Source organism: Macrosteles quadrilineatus, unplaced genomic scaffold (assembly GCF_028750875.1).
Source record: "Macrosteles quadrilineatus isolate MER2022 unplaced genomic scaffold, UCM_ALF_1.0 Scaffold_2__2_contigs__length_208266976, whole genome shotgun sequence".
Classification (NCBI taxonomy): Eukaryota; Metazoa; Arthropoda; class Insecta; order Hemiptera; family Cicadellidae; genus Macrosteles; species Macrosteles quadrilineatus.
This window is the reverse complement of record NW_026542595.1, coordinates 205,568,767-205,594,483: the sequence shown is the minus strand read 5'-3', so window position 1 is coordinate 205,594,483 and position 25,717 is coordinate 205,568,767. Positions and strand designations below refer to the sequence as shown.

The window sequence follows — 25,717 nt, the reverse complement described above, 5'->3', positions numbered from 1 at the left end:
AGCAGTTGCCAACGTTTGGCGGCACCATAATTATTTACCACTTGTGATTGATATTTTTGACGTTTTTCGTAATAAGCAACAACTACTTTTGCTCCAAGTTATCATAGCAGTTTTATAAAGCAAATGAAAAGTAATATAACTAGTAAAAAATGTATATAAATTACAAAGTGTTCGTACATTAATATTTTTTTTTTTTATTTTATTAAAATTAGGTTGGCTGCCTCTTTTAACCTTGTATTTATTCGAGAGTGTAACCAGTAATAAATACAATCGAATCATATAACAAACATAAATGAAGGTAGTTTGAGGAGTTTGCGTACTGCATCTTTCACGATGCGCATACCTCGTCGTAGGAGTACAACATGACAGGGCATTTGTTGTAACTGCCTGCCGTCTTTGGAACAACCTACTTTTATCCATTAAAATGCTTGATAGTCGGCCTCGGTTCGTGGCGGCAAAATGTATTTTGAGCGTTTGGCTTCGGCTGGTGCGTCCTAGGAAACGATCACATGAAAGACCAATAGATGGAGCACTCCTATCTAACTAACATTATCATATTTATTTTTATTTTTAGCTGCTATAGTTTGGTTGTAGTTTTGGTTATACCATAGTCGACACCTGCCGCGTCGCGTCGGGCAGGCCTGCTAGAATCACAATTTTATTGCGGGGAACTTTTTATAAACGGACGAGTCCCTAAACATGGAGAAATGTTCAACTTTTTATTCTTTGTATTCGTCTAAAAACGATTATTTTTAGCTCACTTATCAAAACTAATGTGACAGTCAGAATATAAAAGAGCGTTGTTTTAAGAGTTTCAAAAAATATCGTGTGACTTTGAAAATTCGTACATTGTAAACCAAACGTCAGAACTTTATCGAACTTTTATTCAACATAGATACATATATTAAAATTAATTTGTAGGTTTTCAGAATTTTGTTACGCCCAAAAAGTTTTTGTTGTTAATTATGTAAACTAACTTTTTCTAAGAAACTGTAAACGCTAGAAAAAAATTAAAACGTATTTTGAAGGTCATTGTGTTAGTAATAGAAATATTTATAATACAAAGGCGTATTATCACGGATATTATTGATATCAACTAACATTTAATTAGTTGCGCTCGCTACTAGGGCTCATCGCCAGCTGTAAACTAACTTCTGCTCATCACAGCCGGCAGCCGCCATCTTGTTGTAGGTGAAAAATCCCACGTCGCGGCCAACGTGCTCCATTAATTGGTCTTATGTGATCGTTGGTCCTAGGACTGTTTTGGCGCTTGCGTAATTGCTGACTGAGAAGCTTGGGCGTGTGAGTGTTTTTTTTAGAACATTTTTGTTGTTTTTAAAAGTATAAATTTTTTGTAAATAATGTTTTCTATTAAATTGCGTGTTCTATTTTATATTTATATGTATGCAGGTTGTGATAAAGGGTCATGTGGCCCTAACTTTGCCTGTTGAAATAAAGGATTTTCATTACATGGGGTTTTAAGTAAATGTATTAGTACAATAATTGGTTTCACTACCGCCGTCAAATAGTCCAACGATTAATATTGCTCATCAGCTTACATGTCGTTGCGAAGACAACATCAAAGCCTGCAACTCGTCTTAAACACAATTATAACTAGGATGAAACGAACATAGAAACATGAATATGGTACAAATACACAAACATTTGGATAGTTTGTTGTGGTTTAGCCCAGTATTATTCCAATATCTGTGGAATTTCCTAAATTTTACATTTTACTCTGAAACTACAATTTGTAGTTTGCAAGGGCTTTTTCGTAACACCAATGAACATATGGCATTTTTTAATACCGACATGGTTAGGTAAATCTATTTAAAATTAAATAAAACTAGTGGCCTGTAGGGGCCATAGCCCCTTATTTAGACTACAATAAAAAACCATATATAAAAAGACGAATATTCGAAATATGTTTTTAAAATTATCAATATGTTATGTTATGTTTTATGTTACTTAAAATTAACAGTGTTTCTCGTTTTATATCTTGGTTTTCCTTCCGTTGGACCGTTGGAGTCGTATATTAGTTGCTTCTGATGCGTCAATGAAATACAATTGTAAAATAATGAGTACCTCAAATCAATAACAAAACATATTTACAAATGGAAACGTGCACACGGTTTGGCCTGAGCCCGGAGAACGACGAATCATAGATGAAATCATACAGCCAAACATTGCACATCTTTTCTAGTTTAAAACTGATGATTTGTTTTGTAATCTTACGAATTCTGTTATAGTTTCCATTTTGAGAACCAAATGTAAAGGTTAAAATTAGGCTATTATTAATTATTATGAAAGCAACTCCCCATTTTGCGGTAGTAAGTCAGAAATATATGTATGCATTTGTCCCTGAATTTTAAGACAGCAAGGCCGATTTCTCTTTTTGTGTAGCGGAAAGCGACGCAAAAGCCATTGCACTGTTGTATTGCTTTATGTTTTTTATGAAGTTCAAATCATGTAAAACCAGTTCTTTTAGTTCGTCATTTACTTGTGGTTGTGGCATGTCCATTGTGGCAACATGCGTTGAAATGTCCATTTGCGGCCTCCTCTGTGAAGTGAAATGCGCCACAATGCATGCAAGTGCTTTAAGAGGACCTAGATTTGTGAAAAAACAACACTCAACTCATTTTCCAGCGTTCTTTTAAAGACAGGTTGTAAAACAGCGTCTGGATTTCTTTCAGAGTTAGGCCCTACATGACGTTCTCTTTTGCATTTCTTAAGTCTGTTGAAATCCTGGACACTCTTCCACGTCTTGCAGGTCTTCCCCTACCCTGTCTAGTTACTTCACTCATTATCAAAACGGAAAACAAAAAATCAAACACAATTAATTTTGAAACATTATTTACCAACATTGACTTTCGGAATAAATGTAAAGATTGCAAATAAATAAGTAACAGCTGATAGAACGCAGACGTTTTTCAGTCCCCATGCATTTCTTATGGTGGATATTTTACGTTATATCTCGTTTTCTGGTAACTTTATGGGAATTCTGCTATTTTTCCCGAGTCCCTGGGGTCAAGACCTTTAATTTAAGACCTCTCCCACTTTTCTGTGACTTACCAGACGTCCACAATTTTCTGGTAAAAATTTTGTCTTACAGAATTATATATAAGGACTAGCTGACCCGGCGAACTTCGTATCGCCAAAGTTATAGGTTTCCCCTAAGACAGACCGATGGAAAGAAAGTACCGTTACGTTTAATTTTCAAGATGATCTCGTTCGCATCGCTCAATCACGTCCTGGTTTAAGTTCGTTCGCTACGCTCACTCACCTTTGGGTTGGAGCTCGTTCGCTACGCTACGCTCACTCACCTTTAGGTTGGAGCTCGTTCGCTGCGCTCACTTGCCTTTTGGTTGCAAATTAGCTGTTGTCATAAATGTAAAAGAAATAATAGTGCTGCACCCTGTTGGTAATCCTTGTAACTTTAATGCTAATGAACATCATAGAACAGAACCAACTTGTTTAATTGAAACAGCTGTTAAGATTCATTAATTCCATTTCTCATAAGGTTAACATGGGAAACTCCAGAGCCACTGGGGCGGAGCCCTTTTAAGAATTTCGAAACGGGAAATAGTTTACGTCCGATTCGCATACCTACAGAATTTACACACCAAATTTCATAACGATCGGTGAAGTCGTTCCGGAGGAGTTTGCAGACAAACACTGTGACACGAGAATTTTATATATTAGAATATTACCAACAAGGATAACAAATCTGACAATCCTAAAACACCGTATTTTATAATTTACCTGCAGTGCCAACGATTATACTATATAATGAATAGGCAAAGTATAATAATGAGGTCTATTTCATGCATTGCTTGGTTTATATTAGGAAATATCTATATACTAATAATTCTATAATATTCCTTATTATATACTTTGCCTGTAACATTATATAAAGCAACTTTCCAAAGTTTCACGGCGATCGGGTGGACTGTAACGCACAAAAGACAAATGGATACGACCAGGATACGACAGACGACATAGACCTATATAGGGATTTAATTAATTTTATTTTCAATTGAGTTCGTATTCAGTTTAAATTAAACTTCCCTTTCAATTTCAGTGCATTAAGAGGTCTGAGTCAAATGGGGTGGGGGGTACAATTCCAGGGGGATACGATTCAGGGTCGTACATCTTCTTCTGCGTACACGAGGGGAAACAGTTCCAGGGGGTTACAATTCCGGTCCTAGAAGGAAGACTACCTTGACAGGGGGTACAATTCCAGGGGGGTACAATTCCGGTCCTAGAAGGAAGACTACCTTGACAGGGGGTACAATTCCAGGGGGGTACAATTCCAGGGGGGGTACGATTCCGGCCCGTATAGTTATTCGGGTTTCTGACCTTTTACTGTCTTGTTTCTGATAGGCTCGATGCTTGCATAGCTACATTTTTATTTTTTGATCTACAGGGTGATTCAAAAAGGACTTTACAACTTTGAAAATTCATATAAATCTTATTAAACAAGGTACAGAGCTGGTTTTGGTGTTGTTTTAATGGAAAACACTTCAAGTTTTTTTACCTTAAACTAAAGATGTTCTATGTGACTTCCGTTGGATTCGGGGAAAATAATTATTTAGGTATGAAAAAATAGTGAAAACCGTAAAAAATTTGAGAGAAATTTACAAAATTTTGAAAGTAGGGCGTTTTTTGACGGTGAAGGAGTGAGATTTTCGAAAAACGCTTAATAGTGTCTTGTAGGAAATTTAATTCCGAACCTACGTTTTTCCCTCAAATCTTTTCTAGCTCTTACCGTTATTGAGCTATAGCCGTTTGAAAAAAACATGTTTTTTGTCGTTTTTAGAGGTCTGCCATTTTGGATATTTAAGGGGTTTAAAATTTAAGAATGCGACTTTTTGGAATTTTATGGGTGGTTTGGAACCAAGAACTACAAGTGTGCGAAATTTCAACTCCCTAGCACATCTAGGAGTGGGTGTATCGCACTCCTTCACCGTCAAAAAACGCCCTACTTTAAACATTTTGTAATCCCTCTCAAATTTTTAACGGTTTTCACTATTTTTTCATACCTAAATAATTATTTTCCCCAAATCCAACGGAAGTCGCATAGAACATCTTTAGTTTAAGGTAAAAAAAACTTGAAGTGTTTTCCTTTAAAACAACACCAAAACCAGCTCTGTACCTTGTTTAATAAGATTTATATGAATTTTTTCAAAGTTGTAAAGTCCTTTTTGAATCACCCTGTATTGTGACTGCCCAGACAAATGTTTTGTCTATTTATGTTTTACCGGTATCTAGTTTCATTTTCTTGGTTAAACTTGAACCTCATTTGTTGTTGACTTTGTCATATGCATGTACCTTGCAAATTACGGCAATAAAAAGTTTCTGATTTCTGATTTTTGATAACAATATCAAAGTTTTATGAGGGAATACAATTCCGACTCGTACACGCCGTTTTGGCCGAGAAGATGATACTTCATTATGACGTCACTAACCTTTCAATTCCAGGGGGTTACAATTTCGCTCCCCCAACCGGTCACCCACATCCCACCATCACTGGGGGCGTGGATAAAGAGGAAGGGAGGTGGGGCTTAACGAATACTTAACCAATACAGCTTAGCGGCAATATTTTACGAACGTTGACATAATCGTTCAATTTCTCTTAGTTTGACGTGTAGCAAATGCGTCAATAATCGTTGGACGATATGTTACACCGCTTAACCTGTCACCCGGCGACCTTGGTTAATGGCTCGAAAACATAAATTATCAACTATGTGAGTTACGAACGCGTTATATCAAACATCGATGGTTGCGACATCACAAACAAATATTATTTCTCTTTTTTGTCCCGTGACGCTAGTCACAAACCCGGGATGGGTTTATACATAATTTTAGTATACGCCATTATTTTTTAGCTTTCCTCACTAATGTCAAGTTTTGAAAAAAAATTGGACACAATCGGAATAAGTTTTTCAATCGAATCTACTCCAAATGACCAAATGTTGCCGATACGCAACGCAATTCACTGTGGAACGTAGATGCGTGTTTAATTACATCACTTGCAATATAACAAAGACCGTCAATAATATCAAGTTATTCTGAATATCTAGTTTCAGGCATTTTAGTCAAAAATTGAAACAAGAATAATTAGTAAATATCTTACCCGGCATAAACTATGATTAATACATCAACAGAAAAACAGCCAATAAGAGATTTTTGTGCACAATCCCCATGTGCACCCTTAGAATAGTGTAAATCGGAGAAGATTGTGTTTTAGTGTTTTACATTTCAACGGACAGCTCCGTATTGATCATTCCGTAAGTTCTTGGACAAGACATTCTCAAGACTAGTGCTAATTCAATGGTTGGTAATGGTGAATATAATTGTTGAACTTAACAAACAACAATGCAGTGTATAGTCAATGGTAGGGCCTACTGTAGTTTAACATGGATCCTTTGTAAGTCAAAACTTACCTCCGAAGTCATTGAATATAGATTTTTGTTTCCATCTACGCCAGTTGCATTAATAAACGTGTTTTCAAGGGATAGTCCAGGTACTGTTAGGTAATATATAACGACAACCTGATGTAAGAGAGCATCATTGGTTGACAGCCCAAATTGCAACTGGTCTGGAAATGATCTCGTCCAGCTTCCTTCAGATTTGAAGACGAGCAATATAAACACTGCCCATATGCAATGATATATAATTACATAATACCGTATTCGTCAGGATACATCTAGTCTCATGAAGGCTGATTGGGTAGGTAATAGATGTAGTTATTTATTTTTTGTGTAGAGAAAACTTTGGAGGCTTAGTAGAGTCCATGTAGCCTACTAATTAGAAACCCCAAATTAAGCATCGACGCGGTTGCTTACTCTGTAGGTTAAGGTAAATGCTTCCTGCCACAAACAAATGATAAATGTTTTCAGCCAATAAAAAAAATATATTTACACGATGATAAATTATAACAAACTACTATTCCTGAATTTCGATATCTTGTCACCAAGACGCTACTCTTCCACTCTTCTATCATTCATCATAAGAAGTTGTGGTTTTTCATAGTTAAATAGATACTAGTGGCTTGTAGGGACATAAGTCCCTAAAAAGCTCGAATGTAAAACAAATTATTGTAATATTTAAACAAACTCATAATCAAATTAACTATGTGCCAGGATAGGTATTCCTGTACAACATATCTTTCGTGTAAAATACAAAAATTTCGCTGTTCCAAGGATGACACATCTACTAAGGGAGTGTGTTTTATCTACGGTTGTACTTACCAAGGTGAATTGCACAATAATATTTTACTCAAAAGATTTTATTTGGTTTTCACAGTACAAAAGTACAAAAGTATATTAAAGCTTTGGTTCACTAAAATAAGATGGACTACAACTATTTGTAATCAGCTGATTTAGAGGGCGAGTAATAGTCTAAAGATTTGGATGGAGTGTATTCGGCAGACTTTGCTGGATAGTCGTAACTACTATAGCTGTAAGGTGCCTCTATGCTTTTTACAGGATAGTCTATGCTCTTGGTGGGATAATCTATGCTCTTAGAAGGGTAGTCTATGCTCTTGATCGGGTAGTCGATGCTTTTCCCGTAGTGATGTTTGGGGGGAGGGTGGTGAGCGTGTCCTATTTTCTTCACGACGGCGTTGAAGCCGTTGTGGTCATCAGCGGTATATTCAACAATCCTGATGGTGCCGTCGGGTTCTACAAGAGAGTACATACCCTTGACCTGAAAACAAGAGAATTGGGTGATAAAAAAATTTCTGATTATATCAAACATAAATAATGCTGTATCCCTATCCGTAGCAGGCAACCTACTCATTGTAAAACAAAAACAGTGTCTGTGAGTATGAAGTTCTGCTGCAATGAGGGTACACAAATCATTTGCGGTTTGGTTACTTACCAACAAACTTCCATTACATGGAATGCCTGATTATTTATAATCAATGTTTATTTATCATTGTTTACAAACCTGTCAATGTTTATTTATAATCAATATTTGCAAATAAGAATAACATTTGAACTGTCAGTATGTGTTTAGTGATTTTTGTAACCAATAGTCTTCAACCACTGAATGATAAGAACATTGGCTAAGGGGTTATCTGGAAAAGGGGGTAAAGCCCTACAGCTGGTTGTAAGTTGAATAAGAGTCAGATTGACGATTGACTTGCCCAATTTTAAGAGCGACGAGCATTGTGTGACTATCAAGAAAGAATGGAGTATCTGCTTGTTAATTTTAAGATGGAACAGGCATTCAAAGTCTATATTGAAAAAATAAAAACAAAATCATAATCATCACATTGGATCTCAAATTCTTACTTTACTGCCATTTTTAATTTCTCCCCCTATACCGTAAATTTATGGAGAAAATATTGCTTTCGTCAAAATTTTCGGGCATTTGAGCAAAACTTTTTAGTATTTGAGCAGACATATCCGTTTTGGGCCCCAAAAAGTGATTTTCGAAGTGATGCCTGTGTATTTGTGTGTCTGTATGTTTGTGTGGATGTGTACAGAGCTACAGAGCACCTGTAGTTCGATTTTGATCAAATTTGGTATGTGTGTACCATGGTATCTCCAGGTGATTTTATTTTTTATGAAATATAGATTTTTAATTGTGAATTTTCCATAAAACCCATAAATAGTACAAAAATCTAATTTTCCCGAACGATTTTGATACAAATTTAGTATTTTGTAGTCCTTATAATTAAACACAAAATAATGCAATCCCCGCATTGATGTAAAAGTACTGCTCAAAAGTTATTTCGACGTTTGTGATTTTCCCCATAAAATATCATGTAGTTACTCCCACCACCTACCCATGATATAGGTTGTTGACAAGCTAATGTGAGAAAATATGTTTCAGATTGCTTATTTAGATCTGTAACTCACCTTGTCTCCATCCCGATGTTCCCATTGTTGTTTGATATCCCCGGTGTGAGGGTCATGAACCCCGTACTTGAACTCGTACTTCGGGTAGTGCTGCAACAAACGCACATTGATAGAAAAATACAATAAATGTTCTACGTACGTACATTTGTGATCCCAAAGTAAAATGTGAAGCATGTGTGTGTTTCGTGTTGGCCACGTTTGATTGCGCTAGTGGTGAACTGCATTTTTTCTCTTGATCTAGGGAAGATGTCACGTTAATTGTTGTTAAATTCAAGTGATATTGTATGTGTGTCTTAAACGTTTGTTCAGATGAATAAAAAACTAAAGCCGACTGGACTGAAATTGTAAAAAAGGTGTAATAGTGGGAAAATATATACTGAATAAATACATCGATGTTGTCTAGACTCAACTTCCATTGAGTTTGTGTCTTTGAAAAGTTCATGAATAGTGTTTACGCGTAAAGATTGTAATTGTTGAATTCCTATAATTTTGCGTGTGAACAAAGATGTACTTTAACACTATATAAATATACGGTCTTAGTAGAAGATGATGAGGATGAAGTCTGAGGAGTAGACACCACTTTTATGCTTAAACTAGTTTGTTGGTGTATTTTGTTATGTATTGTTACCATAAACAAGTATTTTCTTTGTTTAGCTCAACTTACAATTATTATGATATTTATTAACAAATCGAATATTTTCGAAATGTCCTCAAATACTTACGTAATGCTCGTGGTCATGATGAGGTGCGTAACTCGCGTACTCAGCTCCGTCAAACTCCGTCTTGAACAGCCCAGGAGAGATCACCGGAACTCCATACGACAAACCCCCAGATTTCGAGGGGTACCCGTACTCATACCCGGATTTGGAAGGGTACCCGTACTCATACCCGGACTTGGATGGGTACCCTATTGACTTCGATGGAGAATCCAGGTAGGGGGATTTGCTGGGGTACGGGTACTCCGGGACTATTATTGGCGAACCTTTAGGAGAATACTGAGAGACCAGGGGTGCCCCCTTGTACTGGTCTGGGACGATGATGGGAGCCAGTAGAGGGACGTACTGGGGGGCTGGTAGATCGTGGTGCTCATGGGTATCGTAGACCTCCTCCGAGTGGTACTCTCCACTGTCGTCGTCATGTGAGTAGTCCTCGTCTGAGGGTGCGGGTGATGGTGAGGGGGAGGGTGATGGTGCAGACGACACGAGCGCCAGCACGGCTGCTGTTAGTAACGTCTGCAACGGAATAAAGACAAAATGTGAGCTACAACAAATGTAATTTGTTTATTAGTGTTTATATTGCTTTACCAAAAAGTATATACAGTGTGTAAATTAAGTCTTTACAAAATATATTTTTTTTAACCGAAACAGATAGTAATATTCTGTTTGTGACGTTCTGAAGGTTCCGTAATTTTTTACATCAAAAATATGTTTCAACCCCTCTAACAAGGTAGGGGTATTTATACCATAATTATTTCTACCCCCCCCCCCTATCAGGGTAGGTGGTAGGGGGTGACTTATTTTTTTCTAATAGCAGCCCCTATTGAGTGACTCTTCATTTTGAAGTATTTGTCAAAAGATGACGCTAACCCGAGGTGGATATCTTACTGCTAGCCAAAATGGCAGGTATTCTAAAGTTCGATTTACTGTACACCTAAGTGAAAAAGCACTAATTTCACTAATATGGAAACAAATCTGTATTTTTAACCGACTTCCCCACTACCAACAAAAGGAGGAGGTTCTCAATTTGTTTGTGGCAACGATTTTTTTATCGTAATAATGAAAAAAATTCTGTTTGTGGAATTGATTGTTAACAAAGGTTCCGCTATTTTTTACAGAAAAAAATGTATAACCCCCCTATCAGGGTAGGGGGTAGGGGTTGACTTATTTTTTTCAAATAGCGAACCCTATTGAGTGACATGTTTCATTTTGAAGGGTTTGACAAAAGAAATACAATGACGCAAACCCGAGGTAGATATTTCATCCCTAGCCTAAATGGCGGGTATTCCAAAATTTGATTTATGTAAAAAGCACCCATTTTAAAATACCCACCATTTTGGCTAGGGTCGAGATATTCACTTTGGATTTGCGTTATTGTGTTTCTTTTGACAAGAAACATGTCACTCAATAGGGGCTTCTATTTGAAAAACATAATTCACTCCCAACCCCCTACCATGATAGGGGAGCTATACATTTTTTGTGTGTAAAAAAATAGCGGAAAATTTGTTAAGAATCATTGCTAGAAAAATAATATTTCTATCTGTTTCGTTTATAAAAATACAGATTTGTTTCAAGGCTTAATTTACACACTGTATATTTGGTACAGTAATAAATTGGTTTATTTTATTAGATAGTTATCAGTTACGGAAAACTTAAGCCTCGTCATAGGTTATGTCTTTTTTTATTATATGTGGACATACAGCTATACAGTTAGGGTGCTGAAAACTACCGAGTCGTAGCATTACGCGATAAGCCATACCGATAGTTGATTAACGATATTTGATCCAGTGCCTCTAGATACAATGTTTGGACTGTATCCACTAAAACATAAATTAAATACCCGTAATAGGGAAATAAATCAGTCCCATGGACACATTTAAAACTATTTGGATTCTGCAAGTATGTTTCAATCCTAGTGGAGTGTACCTGAAAAACATTTAACTAATTTAAAGCACTTCGTTGTCAAAGTGTTGGACTGGTATGAAGCTGTAGGCGATTTCGGCTCTGTACGTGGTTATTATATATACCCAAAACGAGCAACTACTTACGGCACATACCAAAAAAGTAGGGTAGTTTTTAGTGTTAAAATCAGCTGATTCTAACTTTGTTTATGTCAGGAAATAGTTATTTGTGCAACTAGTGAGCAAAGGGAGCAATTGACTCACTCGAGAGAAATACTTACTCACGAGCCATAGGCGAGTGAGGAATGGTTTCTCGAGTGAGGCAATTGCACATTATACTTTTCCTACAGTTACCATAAAACAAAAACATTTGTGAAGAAACATGAAGAAACATAACCTATTTTTACACAGAAGTGAACTTTTAATATAACATTTAATGTGAAGTGACAAATACAACAGTACAACAGCTCACCAGCTGATTTACAGCCAGTGCTGCCAACGTATTTCGCGCGCATACGACGTTGCCTGCATGTTACGCGCTCACTATTTCGTGCCTTCACGTTGCAAATCTGGAGTGAGACAAAGTAATTAGAGTGAGACAATGTTAACATTGTCTCACTGGTGAGCGAATTGGCCACTTTGCTTTCTCAAATCAGTGAGAGAACATGTACATTGTTAGGTAACTGTAGGAAAAGTATTGTTTGTGTAGCGAAAGTAATGTTTATATCAGGAAAAGTCAGCTGATCACTATTTGTTTTTGGTGTATGGAAATTGAAGATTTTCGAATACAGACTTATGTTTTCTCCATAAGGATAACATGGAAACTTCATATACCACTGGGGCAGAGCCCTGATGGAATTTCTTGAAACGCTGCCTATTGCACCTAGAGCTTAATAATTAGAACCTCCATTTCGATTACTGTACTGATTTGTTATGGCTTTGTAATGTTTTTAGATATTGTGATTAGTGAGTTGTATTTGCCTTTTATAAGTATATATTTTTATCAAACTTGCAAAATTTGTTTATTTATTTTCTAGCAAACCATAATCATTTTCCTATAAACACACTTTATTACTCTCCCTTTAGCAGCAAATGTAGGTTCTCGTTAAAGTAAATATTATTTATAAATTTAAGTGAAAAACAAATCAGGCAAATGGAAATTGGCTTAGTCTGCAGGTTTGCGGTGGCGGGGATACAAACAAGGTTTTTTCTTATTTTTAAACCCTACATTGATAAAGGCTGATGAAATCGTAGGATGTAATCGTATATTAAAAATTGAGCATTTATAAATGAATACACGATATTTGATCAGTTTGGAATCTTAAACGAATGCATGGAGATGTTGATGAATATAAGAAGACCTCAAATTGGAAACCTCATATTCTTGAAAATGTTCAAAGTCGTTGCCAATTATCACAATATTTTGTCCAAAATAGGAAAAAAATGGGTGAACAAATGGGGCCGCTGAGGTGTAATGTACCAATCGCAAGGGTAGTACACCGAGTGTAGTCCCGAGCATTGGTTAAAAACAGCAGAGTTTGGCAGTGGAGAGCGATTGCAGCGGTAGGACAATGTCACTCACTACCAACACCTAGCGGCTTCGGTCCTCCCTTGAGTGTTAGAGACTCGCCCGCTGTATATATGCCGCCGCGAAGACACCACTTTCCGACGAGAACCAACTATTACAAACAACCCTCAAACTGACACTATGTTAGTTAGAGGATTACAGTTTTGCTAAAAACAAGTATTAAATCAATTACTAACAATTCATTATGGTTTACATAATTTAATTAGTTTATACCCCCAAAGCAGCAAACCTGCATACTAAGCGAATTTCCATTCGCCTGATTTGATTTTCAATTAAATCTATTCAAATAGCATTAGGTTTAATGTGTACTTAGGTTATCTGTCCACTGGGAGGGTAATAAAGTGTGTTTTTTGTGAAATATTAATAGCTTAGAACAAAATAAATAGATTTGGCCATTTTGATTCAAATATATCCATAAACAAGCAAACTAAAACAATTAAGTTATTCTCCATAAGAATAACATGGGAATTTTAAAATTACAATTTATTCTATTTTCTCCGTAACCAATAACCGCACACAAACACTCCTATATACTAAATTATTTGTTTTTTTTAGTTATTTAAAATGGTGTAAAGAGAAATTGTGAAACTTTATGTTTTGAGAGTCAAAAATGATAAAACCCTATTTTTACCCCAGAGCCCTGTTCCCATGCCAAAAACAAGTATTAAATCAATTATTAAAAACAATTAATTATGGTTTGCATAATTTATTTAATTAAAATGAACAACAGCTGGTCGATGCAAACAACAACCTGTTTTTTACCCACTGTATTTACTCATTGACTAACTTGGTAAAAACCATCATGTAATCAGCAGAAATCAGTAATTTAGATCAGTACAATCTGTAGGTGGCTCACATCAACTAAGACAAATTTTATTAAAAACCTGGCTACAACATGGGGATGGAATGTCTAGTTGTCGTATTAATAGTGAAAGATTTACTTGAAGAAGGTCTGTTACATTGTGTTGTTTACATTATGCAAATTTATGTGTTACCTTTGACTATTAATACAACATGTTACTTAGTAAGGGGTTTATGTTTAGTAAGGTAATACTGTACATGTTATGTAGAATGTTCATCATATTTTTCTTTGAAGTTTCAGGTGAACAACCTAACTGCGCAACCATTAATTTACCTCAGAAACTATTGGATTCTGAAAATTTCATTTGTCGATAAAAAAACAGGGCTTTAAAGACTGTAAATATATATGTTTCTTGTAATAAATCCAACTACTGCGCATTATTCCCAATTGTATTCTAAGCTGCTAATTTTACTTATAAATCCCTGAAATTTAAGTGGCAAATATTGTATATCTTTTTTGGGTGTTTCTAAATCTTCATTTACAAAATAAAGGTACGTATTGCTACTGTAGTAGTCCTATCAAGCAATTAAGTCAATGAATTTAAGGTATTACTAAACTGTCCTTATATATTGTACTGATATTTTTATACATGATAAGAATTATAATTTCCACAACCTTATCCAGATGTATCAAGACCTTTCATACCCATTTTGTTCTATTCTACCTTAATTTATTCTTAAAGAACTCTGGTGGCTATGGTCTCTGGTTATTTTTCTTGGATTTCCCTAGTATTATAGTCACTTTAAAGAAGCCTACAATAAAATATTTATATACTAATGTATTCCTTCTGTTTCTAACTGTTTATATTTGAACAAAAATGTATAGTTGGTGTGGACAATAACATTTTATATGTCAACACAGGTTAATAAAGATTAAGTTGGTGTTAACATTACTTGCAGTTATGTTTCAAACATGCACTTACAAGATGTTTCACTTTTGTAAAACAAAAGTGGTTTCGATACTTTCATTTGCTAACGAAAAGTAATGAAGATTTTTTATTTACATAAAACTACGGTACCGTACGCTAAATATGGAAAATGTTTATTTTTCGAGTTTCTCGTAATAACAAATATAGCAGTGAAGCCAAAATATAGCATTATTGTTAGTTAAACCACGCTCTTCAACAGAGTTAATTTGTTCGATCTTATATTGATTTAAATTTACTTGGGATAATATATCAGGAACTAGTTAAGATGGACTTAGATGTTAGTTTTCAATCATAATTAGTTAAGTTTTTCCGTGGATCGTAAAGATATATTGTTTTTATTTTAGAGATACCAATAAAAGAATTTATGATAATCATTATGGGCATTTTTATAGTTTTTTTTCTGAACTAAAGGAGTATTTATGAAAATATGTCGTTACAAGTATTGTGTTTGGACTATCCAATTTTGTAAATGTTAGAAAATCCAATTCGATAAATGAATTTTTAATATTAATAATACTAGTACATTTAATAATAATTTTGTAGCCTAATACATATAATAATTATTATTATTTATGTTCTTGTGACTTGGGTCTATCTTTGATGATGGATACTGAAGTTGGTGTACTGATATAAACCAATTATAGAAAATCTTCATTAAAGAAGAACATATCTGCATGAACAACTCTAGTGGGATACAGTCTATTTTTTTCTCCTGTAGTTTTTGATCCTATGATAGTTAGCACGACATAAGAGATGTTCTAATTATAATAAGTAGTGTCTTTTATTTGATTTTGTTGAAAAGTTTACGTAATTTACAGCAAATAATTAAAGTCACTACATTTTGTTAGCTAAAGTCAACAAAGCTCATATTTCTTAACATTGGAATGTAGTGACTAGTTCAATAGTAAAATATATTATTTAACTATCTATAATCTAATATCCACTATTTCTAGTACTAGTATTGCATGGTGCAATATCCAAAGTATCCATGTAAGGCACATAACACTATGTAACACTTCACTAACACACCTGGAGTGACAGGAGCATGGCTGGAGAACTGGACACTCCAGCGGCGAGGCGACTGTTATATACCAGCCTCCAGTGGCGCTCCAGACCTCAAGGTCAACTGATAACAAGGTGTAGACCTACAACACTGATAAAGAGTGAATATGACCTCTGTCCAGGTACACTACTCTAATATGTGTAATTCTTCAATAGACGTTGATAGAGTTCTGTGAAACTCTGAACAAAGATGAGTGGATATTTTATATCCTTTGGCTGGGCTGTAAATTTACCAAAGATATATGAAGACGGCCAACTCATAGGCATATTCACCTTTTTAAAATTCTCTCTGGAATTTTCATTGAAATGGCGATCATAAAAAAGGTAGGTATTTTAAAGAAATGGAGACGAGTGGTGCGATCTTGTAGTCTTGTTCCTGACTATGGCTGACATACACTCAATGGCAAGTAAGGGACACAGTTTATAATGGAATCCGATCCACATTTTGGTCTTGTAATTTACGAATTGGTCTAATTATCAGGAGAGTCGTAGGAGCTGCGGATATTCGTAGTACTCACTAGTGTAGAAGTTAATCCACACTTGGGAGTATCGCATACAGATCATATATATAAATATCCACAATTCGTGACCTCCAAGTAGCTGGATTACAGGACGACGCCACCACGGTCCCAGTCTTATGACTAGCCTGAAAAAAGTTCCGGCCAAAGCCTGGTGGCCTCAAATGTTGTGGTAATATTATTAGGTAAGATAAAAAAGCTAAAATGTGTGTCAAGCTAAAATTTACAGTGTATGTAGCCATTGACTAAAGTATCGCAGGATACACCTGGTCACGCAAGACAGTCTGAGCTAGGCTCGGAGTGTCTACAAGCCGTAACGTCTTACTCAACCAGGCGATGTGGTCATCAACGCGACAGGCTTAGATGCTTAACACCCGTGATATACTTTTTTCATAAAACGTCCACGGGGTTTTATGTATTTCCTTCACATTCTAGGACGCTAGACTCATGTCTGGAACTGTTTTACAAGTTAGCTCAGGCGTTGCCATCACGCGTTATTACTCATCTAAAGACATTGATGATTGGAAGGATTTTAACCCAGGACCTCACACCTTGAACCTCGCGCTCCACCAGTAGACCAGCTCGATCTCGATTAGATTAATTTAAATTGAACTGAAATAAGGCTGAATCAATTGGCAAATCAGATTCGGAGATGATATCTCGACTATTCTATTCTACTTATCAAATATTTCTAGAAAATAAAACGAAATTTCAACACCATCCAGTGTATTCTAACTGAACGCGTATACAGCACCATTAGTAAAGCAAACCAATTGTTTGCCTGTGTCAACATTTTCGAATTCAACAAAAATAATAATAAGGCTAAACATATAATTTTTTTACATTATTGTGTTAGTAGCAATTGCCATTTATTTGGAATTGTTGACATGGCTTATTGTTGCAACAATATTTAGTTTCTGAAATGTGACGTCATCAGGTTACTTGTATCAGCATTTAAAAAATACACTATAGTTGCAAATCATTAGTAATTTAATTTCAGTTTCATTATACTTTTTGAACTGAAGCAACTCTAAAAGCCCAATTAAAAATAACAATACTCTCCATTAATTTGAGGATGAAGTACAATGATCAGTTATGTTCTATGACCACTCGTGAAAAACACAACTAACATAATACTTAAAGTTAAGGAACAGTATTTTTAAATTCTCTTTCTAATAATTACTACTTAACTAACACGTGAGAAAATATAAAGGGACTAGCTGCTGTACCCGTGCTTTGCAACGGGAAGAGGACAAAAAATAGAAACATTTTAATCATTACATCTGTTGCATATAATAGTTACACATCCGCCAACGCTTTTAGAAAAAAAATCAACTTTTATAGCCTTTTATAGAAACGTTTAAGTTATGACTTTTAAATCTGGTAAATAGTGGATACCACCATTTTGGTTTTGATTAATTTTAAATCTTGTGTAGGCTGGTATGAGAAAAACTAGTAAGTTGCAAAAATACTAATTATTAAATTTAAATGAACATTTTATTTTAATTCCACTCTTCTTTACATTAAATCACAAATCCTTCAATCTTCAGTTTCTTCACTCACAATAGATCATTAGCAAAACTAAGGCAGCTGTTATAAACTTTAGAAATATTGCTGAGCCTTATCAATACAGTCTTTTGAAATGTTAAAGAAACTATATCTATAGGTACTATACAAAATTTTAAACAAATAATTTAGCATTAAAGACAGCAGACAAAACTAATATGATTATCAAAGCATCAAGGACTAAGAAATGTAATAGCAAATACAGAATATGTTTCATTGCATCTCCGATTCTACTCTACAAAAATATCAACAAACCACTTAATATACAAACCAGTTCTTTTAATCCGTTCCATCGTCCATTGGCCTTACATTTCACACTTACCATTAAGTAAACATAGTAACAGATATGTCATTGATTTTAGAACAAAAGAACTCTGTGTGCTGCTTAGTTTTATGATATTTTCCTTGGTTTAATTTAATCAGTGATGTGGCAAAACATAAACAATACATTTATCAAATAAAGTAAATGTGAACTGAAAGCTATGTTAAGATAAAATAAGAGTATTTTGTATTACTATTTGATAATTAAATATAGTTACACATATACAACAGATTTTAGAAAACAAAAATCAATGACGTACAATTAAGTTATTGATGATATTCTTTAGTTTAATTTAAGCATAGGTTTAGCAAAACACAATAACTTAATTTACCTAAATATAAACATAAAAAACAATGTGATGTGCAAGTTATGTTAAGTTAATCTAACACATGTTAAGCAGTTAGAATTTATTTAAAGTAGCCTCCGAATTCATAAAAAACATCCATACATTATAATTTGCATACTGTTTCCATGAAAACATATCAATAACATTATTTTCATAACTTAGACGCTTTAAAAAATCCAAAGCAGAGCCGGAGTTGATACAGACGGTGTTATAGAATTTTTTTTATTCTATAATATTGACATAGTTTTAGAATAAATAATCCATGATAAAAGGATAGATTAAAATAAACCTACCTCATAATTATGGAAAATATTATACTTAATTTCTTTGTATCAGCTGTCTGAAATTGTGAAATATGCAGTTTAGCAGTTCTTCTTGTTTACATGTAAATTCAAAGCAAATGTAAACAAACATCACAGCCATGGAGACCAATCAATATTTACTTTTAAAATGTTCACCTCAGAACTTTTAAAGCCAAAGGGGCAAAGTCTACGGTCAGTATCAAAATGTGAATAGTCCTATAATGGTCCTTGGTATGGTAGCTATATTTTTGTAAAATTTAAGCCCAGTTGATTCAGTAGTTTTTGCACCTATTAGTAACACACATACAGACAGACACCATTAGATTTTTATACAGGGTGACGACTTTATAACTTTTAAACGACAAACGATATCACAACCACATTTGGTATACCGTTACTGGCAATTGTGCTACTTTTCTGTGTACATGGTGGTCGGATATCACCTTTGGGGGACGGCCCGTTGGGGGTCAGAAGAAAATCTTAAATGACAGCCTATGTTGCGTTGTACATCATTTTAAAGGTCTACTTCAACTGAAAACAATGCCGCAAACCGGACTTCAAAAGGTTGACCCAGTCGGAAGAAATCGCGTTTCAAAGTTTAAAAAATGTTTAATACCATTATTACTGTAGCTAATAGAAGTTAAGGGTAATAATGGTCACCCTGTATAATAGTATAGATAAACATTCAGGTTGTTAAATATACCCTCTATCATATAAATAAAAGCAAGGATTATAAATTTGTAACAAGAGTCCACAGTTTGTTTGATCAACATCAGAAAAATTGCCTTTTATGGATTAGACTGGGACAGACTACTCTTGATCAAGGGACATTTTATAAAAATATTTGTTTTTGTATCACTTGACACCTATAAAAAATGGTCAGTAAAGAAATAGCATAGCAAATAGATCATTGCATATAGTATTTTGAATTACGATTATATGAACAAATATATATTTATATTTGCAAACGTGACAGCGATAGGTTTACGAATTAATGAAATTATTCGTTAATCTTTATCTGACTAGATTCTTAAATTTGGAAGCACTGCTTTAGAATATATCGATCTCTTACGGCAAGATGTTTTGAGCAATTTGGATAGCAAGTGGAAAAAATGAGACTTCACGATAGTGTGTTTGGATCTTCAACCTGAAGGAACATGGAATTTAAGCTGGGCAAGGTGGTGGACAATCAAGTTCCTGATTATTAGTCGATGTAAGAAACAGTCTACAATCTTTCTTCTGCTATCCAATGGATGGAGCCAAGTCATCAACATAAACATTCCTTTAAATGAAGCTTGAACTAATCAAGCTAATGCAAGAGTGGATGGACTGAAGTCTTTCCTAAAAACCACTGGCGAAGGTGAAGATGCCATTCTGCTGAGGCGTTTTGAAAGGTAGATAATTGGAGAGTAACAAGATTATACCTCGTGTAAACTCTTTGGTGAACGAACCGCAGTCCATGCAAATAGCCTGCTGGTAAAGATGTAATTTAGCTGAGGCTACAAATAAACACTATACATTCTGGTAAAGAGGTAGATGTTTTGAGAACTATAAGATTGTAATTTTTAGTTCTTTTAAACCCCTCGGTAAACGAACCGCAGTGTGGTTGTGCTGAGCTGCTGAGGCGTTGACCGTAGTCTGAGTGGCCTGAGGCAGGGTGGGTGGACTCTGCTGATGGACACGTCGCTGCTGACTCATTCATCGTCCTCGGGCTCAGTAGCAACAATGATGACATCATAGACAATCACACGCGGCACATTGATCTCTGGGAGATACAGGCTGATGACCTGATGAGTTTTATTATGAGGATAGAAGCTGAAACCTTTGATTGGTGGTGACTTAGTGTTAGATCTTGTAGCCGTGTCTTATGGTGCTCGTCTTCAAATCCGAAGGTCGCTGCATTGATTCCATGCGAGATGGTAACTGGATCCACATACCATTTGTTACTGGGCTATCAATTAATGATAATTTCTAACAAAATGTTGATGTTGGATATCAACAATACCAGATTTTGGACCCTTCCCTTACAAAACATTATTTCAATGCATTTTGGGGCTCTTAATTCGTTGTGCTCTCTTTTTTTTCTGTCAACACCATGACAGAACATTACTGAAGTAGTGAGATGCACATATTTTCGTCTACGCATCAACAATTGGATTCAGCGCCCCGAAATGTACATCAAACCTCAATGTGTCTCAAACCGACCCCAAATGTGCTGTACTAAAAGTACCATTGGATTCTTTGTATAGTTCGGCTGCTTAGAAAACGACCTGCGCGGTAATGCTAAACCGATGCTGGATGAGGTCGCTTTCTAAGCGGCCGAACTATAGTAATATTTCGAAAATAGGGCTCTTTATCGGTTCCCTAGTCTATTTATTATTTACTAAAAATATATTCAAGTATATCAACTCATCAACATTGTCCACTACACCTACAAAGATGAGTCACATTGTGGAAGCCATGGCACTCTCAAACCCCGACCACGAGGTCGCTCGGATTCACGTGAGTCAAACAATAGACGACATTGATAGTTTGTCCCTCGTCAAGGTCTGGAACCAATCGCTTTTGTCAATATATTCATATCAGCTGACACCCAGGGGGAACAGTTGACAGAATCAATCGTTCTGGTGGCGCAAGACAGCAATGGAGTGGACGAGATTCGCTTCGCTCGTTTCCCCGAGTCGAGTGATCTTGGCCTCTTTAGACATTTCACAAATTTATTCCGGATGTTGCGTTTACTCGCCTTAGCTCGAGGTTTGTTTACCTCCATTTCGAATTTTCTGTTTATTTTGTTTGAGGAAATATACCTCATTTGTAGGGTATCAATGTAGTTAAAGTAGCGCTATAATTACTCTCTTATAGATTAATTATTCTTATGAATAAGTTGGACAGTTTAAGCTTTCCTTCCGATCCAGTATGTGGAAGGAGTTTTATTTTTACTAACATCGAATACCATTCGAATTTTAGAAACGTTCAGACTGCATCACCTTTTCACCAAACCGACTTGTTCCAGCTCAAAAAGGAAATAATACAAACAATTAGAGTTGCGTTGTCCAAGATGCGTCTGAAAAGAGATCATCGCAGAGCGGGGATCGCCGGGCGATGATCACTGGGCGTTGATCGCTTAGGTAGCAATGTTCTTTTATTCTATAGGTACTACTATATCTAAATACCTTGCAAAAACTGCCCGCCGTCAAGTAATAAATACTAGGTTTTGGTTTATTCTTCACAGATTTTTAAAACTGTTGAAGTTGACGGTTCAGCCAATCTTCAAAATGTCTAAAACTAAACATCGAATGTGGAAAGGAAAACTTAACCATCCCCATCCAACAAGAACATTCATCTTTCCCAATTTTACAGATAAAGTAGAATAATTAGAGTTTGATCTAAAATAATACGTTTACAAGCCCTACATCTCATTGTCTCATTGTTTACCTGACAGTACGGACGAAAATGTTATCACTGAGTTGGACCTTTCACCTCACGACCTTGAACATAACAGTGACATTGAACGGTGCTTACTTGTTACAGCGTTGCAACTGTTAAGTGGCGCTGTTGCATACCGTTGCAACATGGTTGCTGAAACTACGATACTGTTACACATTCTGGAGGCCACTAAATCTAGTGGTTATATTATGATACAGCTTTGGAAGTACATAGTGGTAATTAATATACAAGATTACCGATTACCCTATAATTTAGAACATTAAGTGCCATCTTAAATGTAAAACTGAGAGGTTTGACTGGGACTGTGGCATCGTCCTGTAATCCAGCTACTTGGAGGTCACGAATTGTGGATATTTAACATATATAGGCACGCACTGTGGATGCGATACTCCCTGGTGTGGATTAAAGCCAGATTTTTGTTTTCTAATTATTAAAATGATACCATTTACGTTTTTAATTGTTTGTGAGACTATTTAATTTAGGTTTGAATTTGTTACAGTAACTTGTGAAACTTCATAATAAATGTTAACCTGTATATACTTACAATTACCTATTAATAATTTAATACTCTTAATTGAAATTGTGACCACACAAAGTAGGTAATTTAAGCCAAGATGAATGGAGATGAGTGTAGGATGAGTGGCGCGACCTTGTAGTCTTGTTGATGACTAAGGCCGACATATTCCTTTGACACAGCTGATAATTAATAGCCCATTCTTTTTAACATACGCTTTATAGTAACTGTAAGAAAAGTATAATGTTTAAAACAAGCGCAAAATGCCCCTTTGGGCACTAGTAACACCAATTACTATTTCCGCACTATTCGCATAGCAAATAGGTACTCAAATTGTATTAAAACCACAACCGTTCCCCGTTTAACTAGAATGACCCTCTCCCATAACTTCTAGCTAACACATTTCCTATGGAATTATGCAGAAAACTATTGTAGAACTCATTTTATCACTCGACCATTCTCTACTGCTTTATGTCAACTCGAAGGTCTGCCTGAGGCCTGAGGTTTATGGGATATTTGTCCAAGGTGTCTTGAGCAATACTCAACGGTAACTGCGATAGCTTACAACACCAGAATATCCTGTGACAAGTATGACATTGCGATATTTTATGGCTTATTTAATGGGACACAAATAATTCGGTACAGAAAGTTTTCAATCAAATTATCTGGGCTTTTCAACGACAGTTAATGTTTACATAGACATGAGATGGGCAAGTGAGTGGTTAAGATGCTTGGTAGTAACAGAAAGGAGCCGGTTCTATTTTGAGGCAAAGAGATCTGCATCTAGACCCAGCTTACTTTTTTATCATCAAGCTTTTGATAAATAATAAACACCACATAGAAGTTAAATATTTGATTTTTATGTTTTGTTTATAGGCTATTATGTTAGTGTGTGCGTATTAATGTTTCGACAACCTCATAATGAATGAAGATTGATGTTCTTGACTAGGATCTGAAGAAGGGTGCCGAAATGATCGTCATCCACCCTTAGAGGTATATGAGAGTCACAAGACCATACTGAGGTAAATTTAACTCTTATCAACTACACAAACATGGTATTGGATTATTCGTTTAGCTCCTGAACAAGTTTTTAACTCTAAAATGCGCATTTTGCTTAAGGGCCCCCTCTTTTTAAATTAATCTATTGATTGAAGAAGCAATCAATCTATAGATTACCAATAATGTCGTTGTCTTGGTAAAACGGTAATTATGAAGAAATCTTTTTTGAAATGTCTGTAAAATCGCCTCAGTGGTTAAATAGACCTGAGCACTGCTAATAACGTACTAAAAAAGAACATAGAGTTATTAAGGTATGCGACTATCCTTGGTCGAAATGGGTGACCCGCAACCGAATGAGTATTCCCAACATCGCGGTACTGAGCTAGGCAGGGCACATGGGCCATGTAACTGGAATCCGTGCTAACTACGGGATGGCAGGTTGCATACAAGCGGTGAGGGATGCAAATCTTCCTTTAGCTTTAGAGAATCCTCCTCTCTGTTATGTATGCTGAAATACTGTTCTGTAGTTTAATTCAATCAGATACATTTCAAACTGGCACTTGTACATTATGATCCTAAACTTCCACTTATCCTTGCAACAGATGCTTGCAATATTGGATTAGGAGCAGTTCTCCTTCATCGTTGTCCTGATGGCAGTCAGAAACCAATTGCAGCCGCTTCAAGAACATTAAATTCAGCAGAACAGAACTATTCTTCTATAGATAAGGAAGCACTGGCCATTATCTTTGGTGTTGAGAAATTCTACAAATATCTCTATGGTAGGCATTTCACTCTTTTGTGTGATCATAAACCACTTGAACGAATCTTTGGGGCAAAGCAGCCTATACCTAAACATGCCGCTTCCAGACTTGCAAGATGGGCTATTATCCTCAGTGGATACGACTACGATATAAACTACAGGGCTGGAAAAGATAATGTTCTGGCAGATTGTCTGAGTAGATTACCTTTAGAAGGAGGAACAAATATTGATACGTATCAGACGCTTGGTGAAGTAAACCAAGTAAGATCCATGAGAATTGAAGATTTGCCACTTACAAAACGTACGCTTCAAGATAATACTCACAGAGATGATGAACTGAACACATTATATCCTATTGTGTCAGGGGATGGCCCGATCGAAGTTCAATTCCGGACAATTTGAAGATATTCTATGACAAGAGACATGAACTATCTTATAAAGAGGGGATTTTATTGCGGCAAGAAAGAATATTAATTCCCAAGTCCCTTAGAGGAGACGTTCTTAGTTACCTCCACGTTTCACACCCAGGAATAGTTGCCATGCGCTCTTTGGCGAAGTTGTATGTTTACTGGCCAAAAATAGATGATGACATTGAAAACTTAGTGAAAACTTGTACAAGATGCCAAACATTCAGGAAAAATGATGTGGAAACGCCACTCAATTCATGGAATATACCGGTAAATGCTTGGGAAAGATTACATATTGATTTCAAAGGACCTTTTGACGGATATATGTGGTTAGTGGTAATAGACGCATATTCTCGATGGTTGGAAATATTTCCAATGAAAAATGCTACAAGCAACACTGTGATAAGACGACTTCGTGAAATTTTCTGTAGATATGGACTTGTGAAACAAATTGTTACTGACAATGGAAATCAGTTTGTCTCAGAAGAATTTAGAGAGTTTTGCCGCAATAATAACGCGATTCACATCAGAACCACTCCTTACCACAGTCGTTCCAATGGTTGTGTTGAACGAGTAATTCAGACGTTTCAAAACAAGTATCTCATGATT

General features: G+C 35.7%; 1 protein-coding gene across 1 annotated transcript; it reads right to left on the bottom strand.

Annotated features, from left to right (window-relative positions):
- Positions 1 to 7,299: 7,299 nt before the first annotated feature.
- On the bottom strand, positions 7,300 to 15,920 carry LOC128985726 (cuticle protein-like). Its single transcript, XM_054405536.1, has 4 exons — positions 15,895 to 15,920; positions 9,593 to 10,102; positions 8,871 to 8,960; positions 7,300 to 7,710 (listed from the first exon to the last, which is right to left on the bottom strand). Exons 1-4 carry the CDS (start codon positions 15,910 to 15,912, stop codon positions 7,366 to 7,368), a joined length of 963 nt encoding a protein of 320 aa, XP_054261511.1. The 5' UTR covers positions 15,913 to 15,920; the 3' UTR covers positions 7,300 to 7,365.
- Between the last annotated feature and the right edge of the window lie 9,797 nt (positions 15,921 to 25,717).

Coding starts and splice junctions, on each gene's coding strand:
- LOC128985726 (XM_054405536.1), bottom strand. Junction 8,961..9,592: donor ATCATGACCACGAGCATTAC/GTAAGTATTTGA, acceptor CGTTTGTTGCAG/CACTACCCGAAGTACGAGTT. Junction 7,711..8,870: donor AACATCGGGATGGAGACAAG/GTGAGTTACAGA, acceptor TCTTGTTTTCAG/GTCAAGGGTATGTACTCTCT.